Below are 16989 nucleotides of genomic sequence, written 5' to 3' on the forward strand. Positions count from 1 at the left end.
CTTTGCAAAAGCTAGTTTAGTTGTCAAAAGCCAGTCCATTTACTTTAAAAAAATTGTTATAGATACTAAAGGTTATTATTATACAGCTTCTGCGTTAAGTACTTGAATAACAAAAATCCTTAGTAGTGATTAATTTATATTTCAGTATTTATTTATTAGCAACTATGTGAATGAACAAACATGAAAAAAAATTAAACTTAGGAAATAATCCAAGTAATAAACAAAAATAAAACATGAAATGAAAACTTACATAACAAAATTATTCAATTCTTTTAAATAATAAAAATTTTAATAAATCACTTTCAATAAAACAATGAACTTATGTGCTAATTATTATTACTAACGACGAATTAATTTAGATAAATTATCTACGTTTCGCTTAAAAAAAGTTCTATTGACCTCAATTTATTAGAGAAGACTTTCATTTTTCTTAAGTGTATAAGTAAATGATGTGTACAAATGTTTATTTCCAAAAAAACATTCTTCTCAGGGGTGTCTGTTTTACGAATGAGTAAGTAGATTCTAATGAAAGTGACAATTTCAATTGTAATTTAAAAACACATTTGAGTTTGAGATTGAGCTATCTGTTCAAGCAGTCTAAATGCGTGGTTCAATTAACAGGTTGGCTACAAAATGACAACTTTAATACTTCACATGGAGTAAATTCTAATGACAAATAACCTTATGTAATATAAATAAGGAAAAGAATACAAATTGCTTCTCTTGGACATAGCCATTTGTCCATAGTGTTATTATGATTTACGATCCTTATATTCAGCTCATTCTTCCCTAACACCGTAATGACAAATTGTATTAGTACGAAACAATACGTAATTTATTATATATACTGTATGTTCCTAAGTTGGAATAAGAACTGCACGACTAGCGGTTGATCTATGAGCGGTTACACTTGCGATTTATAGGCGATTGCATCGATGCAAACACGTGACTGCATTGATGCACTTGGTACTTGGTGCAACGGGCTGGTATCCGCAACTCGACGACAAAGCGCCTATTTTGCGTGTGGTGCATTGATGCATTCGCCTATAATGCCAAGTATAGCGATGAAATCGCGCTTTTGTATCAATGCAGTCGCGCGCTTGCATCGCTGCTTAAAATAGCGCGCATGTGTAAAGGTAGACCATTAGCGACTGCATCGCGTTTGCATCGCGCTTGCATCGCGTTTGCATCGCTGCTAAAAGTCCCCGTGTAACCACTCTAAGGTGCTAATAGATGGACTACACGTCTGCAGTTAACGCGTGCGGTCGTGATCAGTCAAGACTTCAAATGCGTACAATCGTAATATCTTCCATTTCGACATCTACAAATACACTGAGCTCTTAAAATAATATCGACTGCATGCAGTTGTACGTATCTACGTACGTACTCTAGTAGCCTTAGAGCTATGACACACGATGCGTTGGGTCGGCGGCGTTGCTACGCATGAGCGGTGACCGCTGCGTTGTGCCACATATAATTAGAACTAAATGCCTTATTGTACGTTGAAACGACTCGCGGCGACGGCTAGGAGACGAAGCGGGGAGGGGTATCCTGTGCATAAGTACGGCGTTACGTTGCAATATCGCATTGCTCAACGATCGATTATGGCGTAGGTATGTGTAAAAATAAAATACTGCCCATGTAACTTTCGTCCAGGGAAGTATTGCCACCTTACCTATTTCTGCCGCCGAGCAGTAATATTAGCATTACTGTGTTCCGGTTTTGAAGGGTAAGGGTGCTGGTGAAATTACAGGCTCATGGGACATGTCAACTTATAATTATGTCTCGGGGTCACGGGCGCAGTGGTAGCGCCCATCAGATCTTTGCGATTTAAAGCTCTGAGTGACATTGCAACCATTACGGACAGGCGTATAGCTTACCATCAGGCGCACGACTTGTTCGTTCCGTCACTTGATATCATAGAAAGAACAGTTCAAAATATTGACTGAGTGTAAAAGTACTGCCTAAAAATTATTTCCCCACACATAGAAGTAATAACGCCGACCTACCACTTCATAGCACCACAGTCTAACCAATTTAGCACTATGTAGCACGATAAGCAACACGATTGAAGCTTAGCAAGTTGCACTCTGATCTAATAAGGCCACATATGCCAAATAATAACTTTTCAGGAGAAAGGTTTAAACATTCAAACGAATTCGTCGATAAATTGGTTTATGCTTAAATATGAGAGTTTTAAAATGTTCCTATATACATAATTTGTTTTGTTTACGACTTTCATGTAATTCGAGCACTTTTGACGTATGCTCACATGTGCGGTTATTGCCTATACCAACACACATATCTAATTTTTTATATATTGTATAGTGTTTTATTATTAACCGACTTAAAAAAGGAGGAGGTTCTCAATTCGCCTGTATTTTTTGTGTGTATGGTAAGCTAATACTCCGACATTTTTGTGAACTGATTTCGATAATTATATTTATATTCGTTAGGGTAGGGTTCAAATTGGGTTATTTCCGTCTAATTCCCTACAACTGATCCACCGTCAGTTTTAAGTCCGAACTGATCCCCTCTATATTATGCAACTCCCAGCGTATCCCCTCATTGTATTTGTAAAGTAAGTACAGTCAAGAGAATAAGAAGTTTTAAAATCTTTATTCATTCATTGAGCAATCGTGATCAAATGTTATATTATCACAGACAATAAATGTTTTTTGTGACAGGTGTTAACATTGACATGTCATTGGTAAATCACAAGTAACAAAAAATCAGTCTAAAGAAATGTAATTTAAAAGCTAAGTTTAATGTTATAATTATCACACACAATCAAATTTTTTTGTCATAGGTCATTACTGATGTATACATTATACATACACTTTGCATATATTCTATTGTTGACTGTACCACAGTACCTACCGAAAATAAGATAAGTAGCAAGGTAACAGGTGGGAATAAACCTGTCCCCTGCACTCTGGATCCGGTAGAAATAGAAAATAATATAAAATAAACCGGATCCACCAGGGATCGGTTTTAGGGAATCAGAGGGAAAAACTCTTCGTTAAAGAAAATCCACTCATCCGTAGAACAAAGATCTATGTGCAAGACTACTTGTTCTCAAGACATTCTTCGCTGTGGATGGCAGATCGATCGTTGGTCTATTTTATATTTCCGAAACGAAACAAGATATATAAATTCTCAAAACACCTTTACATAGGCCCTAGTTTGGATAACGAAATTATGTATTTATTCTCTTTTCCCTATATAATCACATCGGACTTTGTTCTTCGGATGAGTCGAAATATTTCTCCTGTAAGGGTAGGAAATTTTTGAATGAATCCGGTTTTTTAGGATTTCACCCACTTTCCGTTAACCGATTTGAAAATAAATTTACTAATAGATTTACTTACAATAAAAAGCGCAGAAGAAAACCTTTGAGGTCGACTTTTTATAAAAAACTTATAATACCACTTTTTAAAATAACGATTTTAATTTTTCAGCTTCGGCATCATTGAAAAATGACTTATCTAAGGAGTTAGAAAGAAGTAGCAGATCCACTTATATAGGTCTGCTAAAGGCAGATCTAGAACTTGAGGACTGGACTACGGACAAGTCCTGCTACAACCAACTCCAGACGACCTTCGATAACGCCCTCAATTTCACACTATGGGCTACTTGGAGTAAGTACTTGCTTTCTTTACCTTCATAATTTACACTTACCCCATTGAGGGGTTGAGAGGGTTTCCATTAAATAGTAATTTTAAAATGCAACCAAAGACGTCATCAATTTTAAACGCTCAGTCGCAAGATATTCGCAGTCTTAGTAATTTTGAACTCAACATTTTTAACGAAACAATTTGAGCTTATGTGGCTGATTGTCTCTGTCACGCAAATCAATGTTTCTTTTCCGTGGTTTTGACTGCCTTCGTGGCCGAACGGTTGTCACGCAGAGGGCCCGGGTTCGATTCCCGAGCCGGGAATTTGAGCATTTATTTATCTCGTAAGTTTGGGCTGTCTTGTGTGTTTGTGGCACCCGCGACACGTTTTTTTGTTTTGTACGTTTATTGTGGGTCAACGCCTTTTTTTTCCCGATGTACAACAACGGTCAACGACAGTCAACCTAGGAGCGTGTAACTGTCCCGAACTATCGGGAAAATAATAAAGAAAAGCCTATTTTAACCATCTTCAAAAAAAGGACGATGTTCTCATTTCCACTTCATTTTTTTTTATATGTATGTTAAGCGATAACGCATTTGTTAATCGATTTTGATGATTGAATCCCTTTTCACGTACCTTCCGGTAACCGATTTCAGTACGAACTTTTGAGGTCAGTTTTTTCCTTATTTTAGCAATCACAGAAACATCATTAAGGACAAGTCTAATAGGGTCACTGCGTATTCTCATTTTCATACCAATGGATTAGTTAAACAAGTACGTATGTCTTTTACATAGAAGCAAATATGCCATATAAACAATGACGGTAACGGCAACAAACCAAGGTGCAATTGCGAGTTGCTCAGAAATGTAACTAAATGTTATTGACTTACCGTGATTTTATGATTAGACTAAGTTTGCTAATGATGATATAATATAAATGTTCAATATTGATATGCATTATGTGTAATTGATAAAATCATATCATATTATGATAAAATTGTCGATATTAACTGTTAAATGACAGCTTCCTTGCATATGTTGTGAAGGTTATAACAAGGTATTTCGCACTTAATGGATACTACGGAAGAAAAAACCTTGATTGCTAACAGAAGCGCTGTCGCCAAAACTCACACATTCACAATTTGAAACATTATGAAAATTGATAACGATTAGTCGTAATTTCTAATTTAAAATTCTGGATTAGTTAGCTTAGTTGGAATAGCGTCTGCCACGGCCTATAATTATAACAAACTAGTGGAATCATTTCACATAAAATAATTGAATATCAATTCAATACAAAATAAAATTCTGGATTGTTAAAGTAAATTAAACTTTATCCTGCAAATTACGACGTTTTTATTTTATATTGAAATTTCAATCAATAGGCTGCCATCTAGCGACCAATAACTTAACGACGGCGAATTCGAGATGTTTACTTAGTACTTCAGAAATGAAGTGACCATATTGTATCGCTACAAGGTTTACATTCAAAGCGAAATTGCGGACTAAACTCAAGTATTTGCGTACTACACACGTGCCACACACACTAAGCACTTTTACCTACTTTTTTCTTTTTAATGCTAAGAACCTGTTTCCTTTATTGTACTGCAATGGCATCGTCACGCGACCTTGAGCGTTTCACTCGGGAGTTATAATCTGAAAATGTCACTACTTCAGAGTTATTATGTAATATACATATGTGTTTAACTTGGAAATAAACAGTTTTAAATTTTTAATTTCTTTTTTACTAATGACCTAGTAGGTTAAAGACTAACTTTATTTATTATTCTATACAGTACATTTATTTTCACGGTATCGACTTGAGTTGATCAGAAAAAGCTTTATTTTTGTGTTTTTCGCTCTTATTGCGTGTACATAAATGTTTTTAAATACTGAAAACTTTATAATAAAACTTTTTTTCGTCACAAGTGAAGGGCCGAACAAGTCGTGCGCCTGATGGTAAGGTCATGCCTGTCCATAACAATTGCAGTGCCACTCGAAAGCTTTAAACCGCAAAGATCTGAGTGGCACTGCCACTGCGCCCGACACCCTGAAACATAAGTTGACAAGTCCCATATGCCTGTAATTTCACCAACTCAGTGTCACTTACATAAACGGCAATGTCTGTAATATTACCCAACAACAATTAATTACGAATTGTGTGCGAAAATAAAACACTGCTCAAATATCATCATCATCAACCCACCCAAGGGCACGAGTCTCCTCTCAAGCGAGGGTTTGAAGAGTTCACCCAGGGAAGTACTGCCACCTTACCTATTGCTGCCGCCAAGCAGTACTGTGAGCATTACTGCGTTTCAGCTTCGAAGGGTAAGGGTGCTGGTGAAATTACAGACACAGCGCAGTGGCCCTAAGATCTTTGCGATCTAAAGCTCTGAGTTGGCATTGCAACTGTTATAGACAGGCGTGTAGCTTCACTAGACACACAACTTGTTCGTCCGGTCACTTGATATTATAAAAATAATAACAATAAAAGCGAGAAAGACATGAAGTTAAAACTTATTTTGACCGATTCTAGCGGATTCCGCGTTAATAAATGTGATAACACTCTAAGTAAAGAAACACGAGTAACCTATTTGTATGTCAGGCGCACATCAAGCCGGAAACTTTGGACTTTGGGCCGTTATAGCACGCGGCATAAAATTGTTACATGACACGCTCATGACCCTGTATTATAAAATATACTGGTGGTAGGGTGGAAGCCTGCCTTTACATTATAAAAAGCTATGTCGAATTCTAGAATTAAAGATAGGAAGGGCTAGTGCAATCTCTGTAACAATACATTTTACCCTTTATGTCATGACATCGAGTATATAAATACAGGCGAAATAGGGGCCATCCGTCTCTGGCAACTCATCAGACAAATGGGCCTTATATCATTTCAATATCAACTCTCGTTTACACTGGTATCACAAATTAGGAAGCTGAAATAGTACAGCGCCAACAACTGACCTATGTGTACGTCCACAATACCAAACGTCCACGTCCCAAAAATATTCTGTATTTATCGTAATAAAGATAATATCTCTAGCTATGGACGGGCTGCTCCATTCGGTGGTGTGGGAAAAACAGCAAAACATCTAATTACAAAACAAACGGAATCACATTTCATCGGTAATTAGTTATTAAATATGTAATTTATCAATTTTCGTACACTATAGCAAAGCTCAAGTTAAACTGCGGAGCGCAGTTGTCACAGTAATGATATGGCAGAATAGTTTTCAAACAAATTAAAGGACATTTCGGATTACTTCTGGTTATATACTCGATGTGTCATGACATTAAGAACTTACTAAATTCAATAAATTCAAATAAATTCAAATCTGGTAGTATTTCTGACCCCACCAATTTCAGACCTATATCAATACTACCAACTCTCAGTAAAATATTTGAAAAAATTATTCTAAATCAGATGTGTGCACATTTTTATAGTAATAATTTAATGTCTCCTAAACAATTTAGTTTCACTCGGGGTCGCTCTACAACCGACGCTGGTGTAGAGTTGATTAATCATATATTTGATGCATGGGAAGTCTCACATGATGCTATTGGTGTATTCTGTGACCTTTCCAAGGCTTTTGATTGTGTGCACCATGATACACTGGTCAGGAAACTTCGCCATTATGGTGTGGCGGGACGTGATCTCGACCTTCTTAAATCGTATTTGCGTGGTAGGGTACAGAGGGTCGATGTTAACGGTACGAGATCGTCAGGGTCTGTAATTAGCATGGGTGTCCCTCAAGGTTCAATTCTAGGCCCATTTTTGTTTTTAGTTTATATTAATGATTTACCTAGCCTTATGGAGGGTATAAAACATGAGATAGTATTGTTTGCTGATGATACTTCCTTATTATTTAAAGTTAAAAGGCACCAATGTTCCTATGACGATGTGAACAATGCTATATCTAAAGTAGTTGATTGGTTTGCTGTTAATAACCTACTTCTTAATGAGAAAAAAACAAATTGTGTGAAATTTACATTACCCAATGTTAGAGAGACGGTTACAAACATTGTAGTTAGAAACGAAAAATTGAATCTTGTGGATACAGTTGTATTTCTAGGTATAACGTTAGATGCTAAATTGCAATGGGGTCCCCATATAAGTAAGTTGTCAAAACGGCTCAGCTCTGCAGTGTACGCGATTAAAAAAATAAGGAAACTTTCAGACGTCGAAACCGCTAGATTGGTTTACTTCAGCTACTTTTACAGTCTAATGACATACGGCATTTTGCTTTGGGGTAATGCCGCCGATATCAATAGAATCTTTGTCCTGCAGAAACGTGCAGTTAGGGCAATTTACAATCTGGGCCCCAAAGTATCTTTGAGAGATAAGTTTAAGGAAATTAACATTCTTACACTAGCCTCACAATACATTTATGAAAATATAATTTATGTTAAAAGGAATAGTAATTTCTTTATGAAAAATAGTGACAGACATAACATTAATACGAGGAATAAAAATAAACTAGCTTTTCTTGATAGTCGTCTTCACAAAGTCAAACAATCATTTAAGGGGCAATGTATACGCTTCTATAACAAGATTCCGGTTGATATACAAAATTTGCCTTTCACGAAGTTTAAAACTATAGTGAAACAAAAACTTTATACTAAAGGTTATTATACAACTTCTGCGTACTTGGATGACAAAAATCCGTGGTAGTAACCCGTTTAGCTCATGGAGGTAGTCTCAATCTGATGTTTCAAATAAAAAAATATTGTAAATGTTATTTACAAAGAGCAACCCCTAGAGTTTCTTGCTCATTCTTCTCAGGGGAATCTGCCTTACGAATGAGCGGTAGAGTTTAACCATTGTGACGCTTTCAAGTGTAATAATGCTTACCTATGAAATAAAGATTATTTTGAATTTGAATTTGAATTTGAATTACTAAGTAAAGCAAAAGACCATAAACGTTGATTACCGAATACAATAAAAAAAAATTGTCGTTCCCGCTTATTACCATAATTAGGACGGCTTTATACATTTCCATGAACAATTTAAAAAAATCTCAATATACATATACTTATACACAGTCAGAATTGCTTGCATAATACTTTTGAAAACATTATTAATATCGAGTTCTTAGGTTTTCGCGATTGTTACACATAGGAAATGAAACTATTTTTCCGGATTTAAATCGCGTATATTTGTTTTTTCTGACTGACAGTCAACCGTGACCATGGGACCTGTAAAGGGCCCGAAACGTCGGTTTGTTTAAAAAAACAAATGTACGCGATTTAAATCCGGAAAAATAATTTCATTTCCTATGACATTATTAATAATAAATTTTTCGAAACACAAAATATGGCTAGGTGATGTACAATATAATTATTTCAACTATTTAATATTTTCGTAACACGCAAAAGGAACCTATTTAATAAAAAAATTATATGCAAATTTATACACAACGTGATGGATATACATGACAACTCAGGTCAGAATTAGAAGAGTAAATTTACCTAAAGCTTGAGTTAGCACATAGATTAGATAATACCGCATCCTAGGTGTAATAAGACTACATCAATGCAAAATCATTCCCAAAATGTGACTACATTTTTCGAAGAATTCGTAGTTTATCTACAAAATGAAATTTATAATCTACGACTTTTTGTGCATAATTTGTTTTATATAGTCCTTATTATTTTTATGACTTTCTTGTGATAAAAGCACTTTTGATGTATGATCACATGTGGCTTTTTTATACTAAGAGTCTAATCCTATAGTATCTCGGAATAATTATAGGTATTGTATCTTATTTTATAATTTTGATGAGTAACTATAAATTCCTTTACTACAGTTCGAAATTACTAAGACATTTCTTATTTTTTATATTAGGTACAGGTACTGATTACCATACTGATTCAATAGTTTCTTATGTATTTATCTTTTGCCTTTAATTTATGTATTTATCTATTTTATTTTTGAGGGTACAAATAACTAGTAAAACTAGGATTTTTAAATTATATGAACAAAATTGGGTCCCCGCGGCAAGGTGCCCAAGATACTGGCAGCATTCCCTCTTGGTATTGCAATGCTAATTCGTTGGGCAAGGTAGCTGCCGACCCTTGGGTTTCCCAGACAGTTAATTAATTTTTTCGATAAAACTTTGCATATGAAGATGAAGGGCACTGGGACCCCACGGGCCAAGGGTTTCGACTCCAAAGGCTGTAAATAGGTAGTCGGAGCCGAGATCCTGATACTTATTACTTTTTATTATTTACACATTATAGAAGCAAAACAACATAACGTAAACTGGCTCGCTTTAGTAATAAAAAATTAATTAGATAATACTTTCTTAACGTCCGCACAGCGAGTGTTAAACAAATCAAAATCGTAAAGAGCAGAAACTTTGTTAATATTATTGTTCGCACGCATATAAATGAATTCCGTTTGTAATTTTATAAAGCGACAGGAAAATTAATTAGTGACTCGTTACGTAAATGCTTAGCTAACCCTTAAGTGAATCTCATACAGAAGCTCAGGGCAGTCGACGATATTGGTGGTAATTTTAATAAGATAGTTTATGTCTGCTATTCCACGTCGCAATTCAAGGGAAAGTATAATGGTGTCTTTCGCAGATATCTAAATAATTTTAGACTGAAAACATAAGGACCAACTGTGAGAAAACTACTTTATTCGTAAGTTTCCGACGTTTTTTGAGATTGACATTGGATGCTGATAAACAATAACGTGTCAACCAATATGATCATACTTAGTTTTGCAAAACTAGCATCACCTAAAGATTTTTCCATTGTTTTTGCTAGTCTGATTTTTTTTCCTGAAATTTACTTGTAAAATGAAAACTTTTGCTGTTGTCACCTGAGGAATGATGAATTGTTGTGATTTATACTATAATTCCCCAACAACAACAAGCACAACGAAACTTTGTTGTTGATGGACGAGCAAACAAAGTTTGGTAAATCTTACACATGACGCGTTAACAATAGGTCGATAGGTAGCCTATCGCTTGCCCGCCAAATGTGGCCACCTGTACAATATAAACACAATTGTTCGACGTACTCGACCGAGTCGACTATTCGCTTACCGAGGTAGCGGTAAGCGTATAAGGCACAATTTATATTGCAGCGGAATGGAAGCGGATTTTTGTAACGATATTGTACATAGCATAACAAACTTTATGGTCAATTGTGTAAAGTGCAAACTAGATACGATCCAAAATCTTTCGCGGAGTGCGCGAGAATTCCGCCGAAAATTTTGCTAGTATCCAGTTTGTACGTTACACTTGACAATAAAGTTCTTAACAAAAATCCGCTTCCATTCGTTTCCGCCGCAATATAAATTGACCCTAAAGCGCAGGCCACACCGCGAACTAAGCTACCCGAGCTAAGTCGCGTAGTTGGTTGCATACAGCTACGGCTACGCGAGCTAAGCCAACTTAGCTTAGCTTCAATCGCAGTGTGGCCTCCGCTTAAACAGCGAGTCGACTGCGCCTCGCTTGGTAAGTCGAAGTAGTCTACCGAAGGCGGCAGTCAACCCTCTTTAAACACCCTTTTACGTACTGACATCATAGTGGTGCACTAATATTAGGGGTAACATTGATACTACCCCTGGGCAATCGGCGAGAACGTTATGCCGATTGGTAAATCGTTTCACCGCGATGGCAATGATTACAGTGTACTTACCATCCATACGATAAAAAGAAAATAGTGGTGCCAAGGCAAATACACTTCCAACTTTATACACTTTTTGCGGCGTATGCTATAGTTTGTGTCTCAAACACATAAATTGACAAATGCGCCACAAAACTTGATTTTGTGCTCAGAAATTTCGTTAAAATATATTGATAAGATACTCCAGATCATCATCGTGAAGCATACGTAGCACTGCTTGCACCGGATGCCTCTGAAAAGAGGCTGTAGTCCACCGCGACAGCCCAATGCGCATTGAGGACTTTACACAACTTGGCCGTTTCGCAATCCTTGTGTCAATCAATCAGAACTGCAGATCCTCTTGAATGCTAAATACACGTTACACCTCTCTTACATACGAGGCAACAGTTCAGTCAAACACTAATCATTTGACATATAATATTGATTTCCAGTTGTAGACTCTATACAACTCCCAGTGGGTGCGCTCTATGGTTCAAAATATCATCTCGGAAACTACGACGAATGTCTCAAACCTGTGTGGATCCCAAATCTTGGGCTCAAGACGAAGTATTGTCTGGCTGATGTCAGGTTGACGAATGCTACGCCTTCGAAGTGGAAGGATGAACTGGACCCGAGGGAATCGGCTGAAAAGTACATAAGTGTAAGTTTTGAAGTTTGGAAAGGAAGTTAAATCTGCTAAAGATGTTAACTATAAGGAGTGGAGACTCTAGGGAGGGAGGCTTTTTAAGTAACAATAACAGTATTTGAAAAGCTGATACGGACTGTTCAGATAGAGAGAAAATGAATCGTACAGCATGGCGTTTTCTTGGAGAGTTTATCGAGGGACGAACATATTTACCCAATAAAGATGAACGTTGAATACAATGACTGTTTCTGTTTGAGGTTGCCTGCATTGAGTATGTAGATACTTGAACACTCGAAGAATAAATTTAATTTTCCAAGAAGGATGAAAATGATTAAACTCTTGAGATATAAATTGATTTACTAAGCTCTAAAAATAATTGAAATTAAATCATTAGCCTACATTATTTTTCAAAATGGATTTAATATTTTACTTTATTTCTTTTTCTAGACTTTAACAAAACACTCGCGAGTTTTAACTACGATCACGTGGGGAGTATGCATACCGGCAGTCTGTCAACCTCAATCTGTCTCTAAGCTCTTTAGGATTCTGCTGCAAAATAGTCATCTTCAGCCAATGGCCGCAGATGCTGTAATAACTGTTGATAAGTGTGAGGAAACCGGTGCGGAATATGTGTATCCTTTGGGTGTTCGTGTTTTTTGGTAAGGAAAGTTGATGCGTAATACAATGGTGTAGATTTTCTTATTTTAAACCGATAATTTCTTAAGTGGGCTATAAGAACCCCCGAGGGTCAACTCCAATCACCCAAGTCAGCAATAAATCTGCTTGACGGCAGAAATAGATAAGGTGGTAGTACTTCCCTAGACGCACATAAAGAGGTCTACTGCTATTAACCCTTCGAGGAGTTTCTTAAGCTGAATAAAGTGACATTTGGAAGTGTTCAAGGATGCAAGCGTTTATGATTTCCTGACAATTGTGGAAGACAGACACAGGGACAATGGCCTACTAAGGCACTAATCCACCCTTCTTTGAAGTTTGCGAACTCTTTATTATAGTTATATAAGCCATTTACTTTATTTATTGAGTTTACGATGATCGTGACATTTTTAACATTTATATTGTTTAATTGGTTTTCAGGTACCTTTTAATATCGTTGTTCGTGACAGCTCTCTTTTCTACTTACTACATGGCTAAACTGGGCAACAAACCAGCAGATAATTTAGGTAAATCACAAATGATTGTTGAGTAATTTTAAAACTAATGGAAGAGTCAGTTTTGCGTTTACCAATATCCATTGTTTAATAGGCAGGTACATCCAAAAAAGTCCGACGTTAAGTGGTTTTATTTTTTAATGGTGGAAATAAAATTATTTATTACGGGCCGCTAAAAACTCCAGATGCCAAATTTAAGAAAAACTAATCTTCCTCCTTCGATCATTGTTGAGAATCGTGACTTTGAGTATGTATACCGTCATTAAATCTTCTCCACTCCTCTCTGTCTTCGGCCAGGTGATTTTACATTCACCGGTACTGCCAGGTTTTCAGCCACCTGGTCACACCGTCGTTTCGAACTCCGTTCCCTATGTCGCTTGCCCTCAATTTGGCCCGCAACAATTAGTTTTCCAAAATTGTCAGCGCTTCTGCATGCGATGTGGCCAAAGATTGTAGAATGCGAAGTAAACAGACGGAGGGTAAACATTTGTGATTTTTCAGCAGCAATTCCTTAAGTAGATACGGAGACATTCCTATGATGTGCAGTCCAGGGAATCCTTAGAAAAATTAATAGTGGATTTATTTTCATTTTGTTGCCACGTCTCTACTTGCGGATTCTAAGACACCTGTATGCATTTTCCAGCATCAAAAATTGCCAAGTCATTTTGCATAAAGAAGAACGGTCTCGACCTAGTAAAGAAGATTGAAGATGACATTCCCGTTGTTCACGGCATGAGAACTTTGACTGCTTTGATATTCACCTTTCAACACGAGGTATTTTTCAGGAACTCAGGTCCTATGCTTAATGGATTGGATGTCGACAGGGTAAGTTTTATTTAAAGTTGATTTTATGCACAAGCAAGCACTGCAGTTTTATATACCATTAATTAATTAATTATCATGATTTGACAATAGCTATTAAGACTCGGCACTCACTAACGGACGGGACGGAGGATTCTTAGATGACGAAAGGTAATATACGTTAAGGTTATGGAATTATAGTTAAAATTCCAATGATAATGCTCGTAGCTACAAAAACAAACTGCGGTATGCTTAGCAGCCTTGGAGATGCTTCGGCAGCCCTGAAGATGCTTCGGCAGCCTTCGGGATGCCTCGACAGGCTTTGGGACGCCGAGTACGACTATGCGTGTTGCGGAGTGAGGGGAGGCAGAGATCTGAAGAGAGGCCAGGCGCGAGCATGATTTCAGCTACTGAATCCTTCGGCATGCCTAAGGATGCTTTGGCATGTTTAAATTGTATCCCCTGTCGAGTCGTCCCGTCAGTGGGCGCCGTACCTAAGCGAGATTGACTAATTTGGCAGGCACTTTCTTCAATCATCTTGTTGTTAAATATCGTCTAAAAATCTTGTTGAAATTATCTTGTGTGCTTTTTTTCCTAGGGCAGCATGTTAAATGAGACATGCATTAATCTATACCATTTTCACAGCATATGGACTTCGGTTCCGTAACGATGCACTCGGATCTTCTGACTGACACTTGTCTAATGATGTCAGGCATGTTACTTGCTAAAGGACTTATAGACAAGCGAGGCAAACCTGAAAATCTGTTTACGAATTTATGGAAGCGATATGTAAGGTAAATACTTTAATTCTATGTTCTAAGAGTGCTAGCCGTGCAAGTGACTTGAACAGGGACTTGTACAGCTAGCACGACAGGGTGCGACTTGCTCAAGCGACATAAAGCGCGAGATACTCTATTGTTACATATAATGTTATTTCGGAATACAGATAGGTAACCCTGCAGTGACGCCATTGCGTCGCTGCTGCCACTACTAATTTTCATACAATATTTAGAATGTTGCAGACTAGATATTGTATGAAAATTCGTAGTGGCGCTTCTACAAGCGTCTAATTTAAAAGCGCCCTTATTAAAAAAAATTAAATATATCTATTAATTGACCTTTTCAGATTAATACCATCAATAGCCATAGTAGTATTTTACCTAAGTTCTGTGTCAATACACGCCGGCAGTGGCCCCATTTGGAACAGACTTGCTGGCCATGAAGCGAGAATGTGCCAGAAAAATGGCTGGCTCAATTTGTTGCTGTTGAATAATTATATTAATAGTGATGAAATGGTGAGTACCTAGCAGTAGTTCAAATATATTTGACTTTTTTATTAGAAATGAGTCAGTTCATAGCAATTGATTCTTATCAAGTACTTCATATCTTTACTTCTTGTCGCTCCCGGTTTCAAGCTTTCATCATTAATAATAATAATAATAACGCACACATTCAACATAGCCCCGCACTAGGGAAACCCAGTGTCGCGGGTGCCATGGACACACACATATAGACAACCACAAATTACACCCAAACTCACGAGAGAAATAAATGTAGGCCATACAAATATTTCTTCCGGCCCGAAAATCGAACCTGGAATCTATGCGTGGCAGTATAGCATGGCAACCGTTTGGCCACGAAGGCAGTCATAGCAAGTAGGGCAATACCCGCCTGTTAATGCCTACACTTCTCTCGGAGCCACGGACCAATAACTTAAGAGGCCTGCTGATCGCCATACTACCGATCGTACCTTCGTACCTCTGAAAAAAGTCAAAATTCCGTCTTAGGGTCGAAACACGAAACAGAAATGTAGATTTTTTTGTTTGTAGAACTCGCAGGACGCATCGCAACAATTTGAGAATTACTCCGCATCGCGCATTCCTGCGGGAATACGGGAACCGTGGCAGTGAGATGCCTTGCCGCAGGAAATCGCGTCGCGGCAATTCACGCCGCAGTTTTCTACGTTGCTTCGCAGTTTTGTGTTTCGACCCTTATATCTAGGCGGCGCTGATCGATAGCCTGGAAGCACTTTATATTACGTAAATAGCCGCGGATATCAATTGATTACTCTTTAATATGAAATATATTTATTTTATTTCCTTGTAATATTATTAAAATATTGATCGTGAGCTAAAATTATTTTCTAAACATTGTGTGTTAGAAACTCATTTATAAATTGCCACTTGCGAATATGGGTAGAGTGCGCTAATACCAAACGAAATAAAAGAATAGCCGGCACTATCCACAAAAATCTATGCAATAAGCGCCATCTAGTTGATTTGTTTGTTATCACTAGAAATTACAGTAGCTTTTATAAATTGCAAAAATAGCTACTTGGTACCCGTCGCGACATCTGGTATACCAATGGGGACTAAATACCGGATTACGTTGTTTTGTATCACAATTAGCAATCGAATTGAGTTATTGGTCCATGAACGGAGCTCCACTGAGTTTATATTACAACTGTAATAATATGTGGAATGGCAGTGATGGCGTTCGGTCATTCAATAACTAACGATCGGTGTCACCTTAAAACTACCACTAACTACTGTGCATATGTATCTTATTTTTTCTTTCGTTTAATGAGCAATTTAGTCTTCAAATTAAGTATATGTAATACACTATCGACGTGCCACCAATGAAGAGCAGAATACCAAAAGATTGCAAAGGCTGTTGAATAGCAACTCGATGAGCCACTTCTTATAACTTTTAGCAGAATACCAAACGACCGAAATCCTGATTTAAAATTGGCATACTCGGGGTTCTGATCACTAACAGCGTTTGCAAATTGACAACTCAACACTTATCAGTATAAGGGTCGTATTCTAGAACTCTACTCAATGCTTAAGTCAGGACTTGAGTATGATTCAAAGCACTAGAAATCATACTCAAGTCCCTGCCATTAGGGTCGTATTTCCAGTGCTTGTGTTGCCAGTGCAATCCTGACTTGAGCATTGAATAGAGTTCTAGAATACGACCCTTAGAGTGGTATGAAACAAAGAAACTTTTGACTTTAGCATCTTATATGTCTATTGGCATGCGCGTACACACATATATAATATCACGCTCATTCCCTCTCTAACACACACACACACACACACACACACACACACACACACACACACACAC

The 16989-nt window shown here is 37.2% G+C and overlaps 1 protein-coding gene across 1 annotated transcript in view; it reads left to right on the plus strand.

Moving 5' to 3' along the window:
- Positions 1-507: 507 nt before the first annotated feature.
- LOC113232925 (nose resistant to fluoxetine protein 6-like) overlaps positions 508-16989 on the plus strand; it is a 28525-nt gene continuing 12043 nt past the window's right edge. Inside the window, exons 1-8 of the mRNA XM_026467834.1 lie at positions 508-511; positions 3462-3641; positions 11697-11905; positions 12338-12549; positions 12986-13071; positions 13703-13884; positions 14506-14654; positions 14987-15155. Of these exons, the coding sequence (XP_026323619.1) occupies positions 508-511; positions 3462-3641; positions 11697-11905; positions 12338-12549; positions 12986-13071; positions 13703-13884; positions 14506-14654; positions 14987-15155 (1191 nt within the window). The remainder of the gene's footprint in view (positions 512-3461; positions 3642-11696; positions 11906-12337; positions 12550-12985; positions 13072-13702; positions 13885-14505; positions 14655-14986; positions 15156-16989) is intronic.

This window comes from Hyposmocoma kahamanoa, unplaced genomic scaffold (assembly GCF_003589595.1).
Source record: "Hyposmocoma kahamanoa isolate Upper Pololo Valley unplaced genomic scaffold, ASM358959v1 102, whole genome shotgun sequence".
Lineage (NCBI taxonomy): Eukaryota > Metazoa > Arthropoda > Insecta > Lepidoptera > Cosmopterigidae > Hyposmocoma > Hyposmocoma kahamanoa.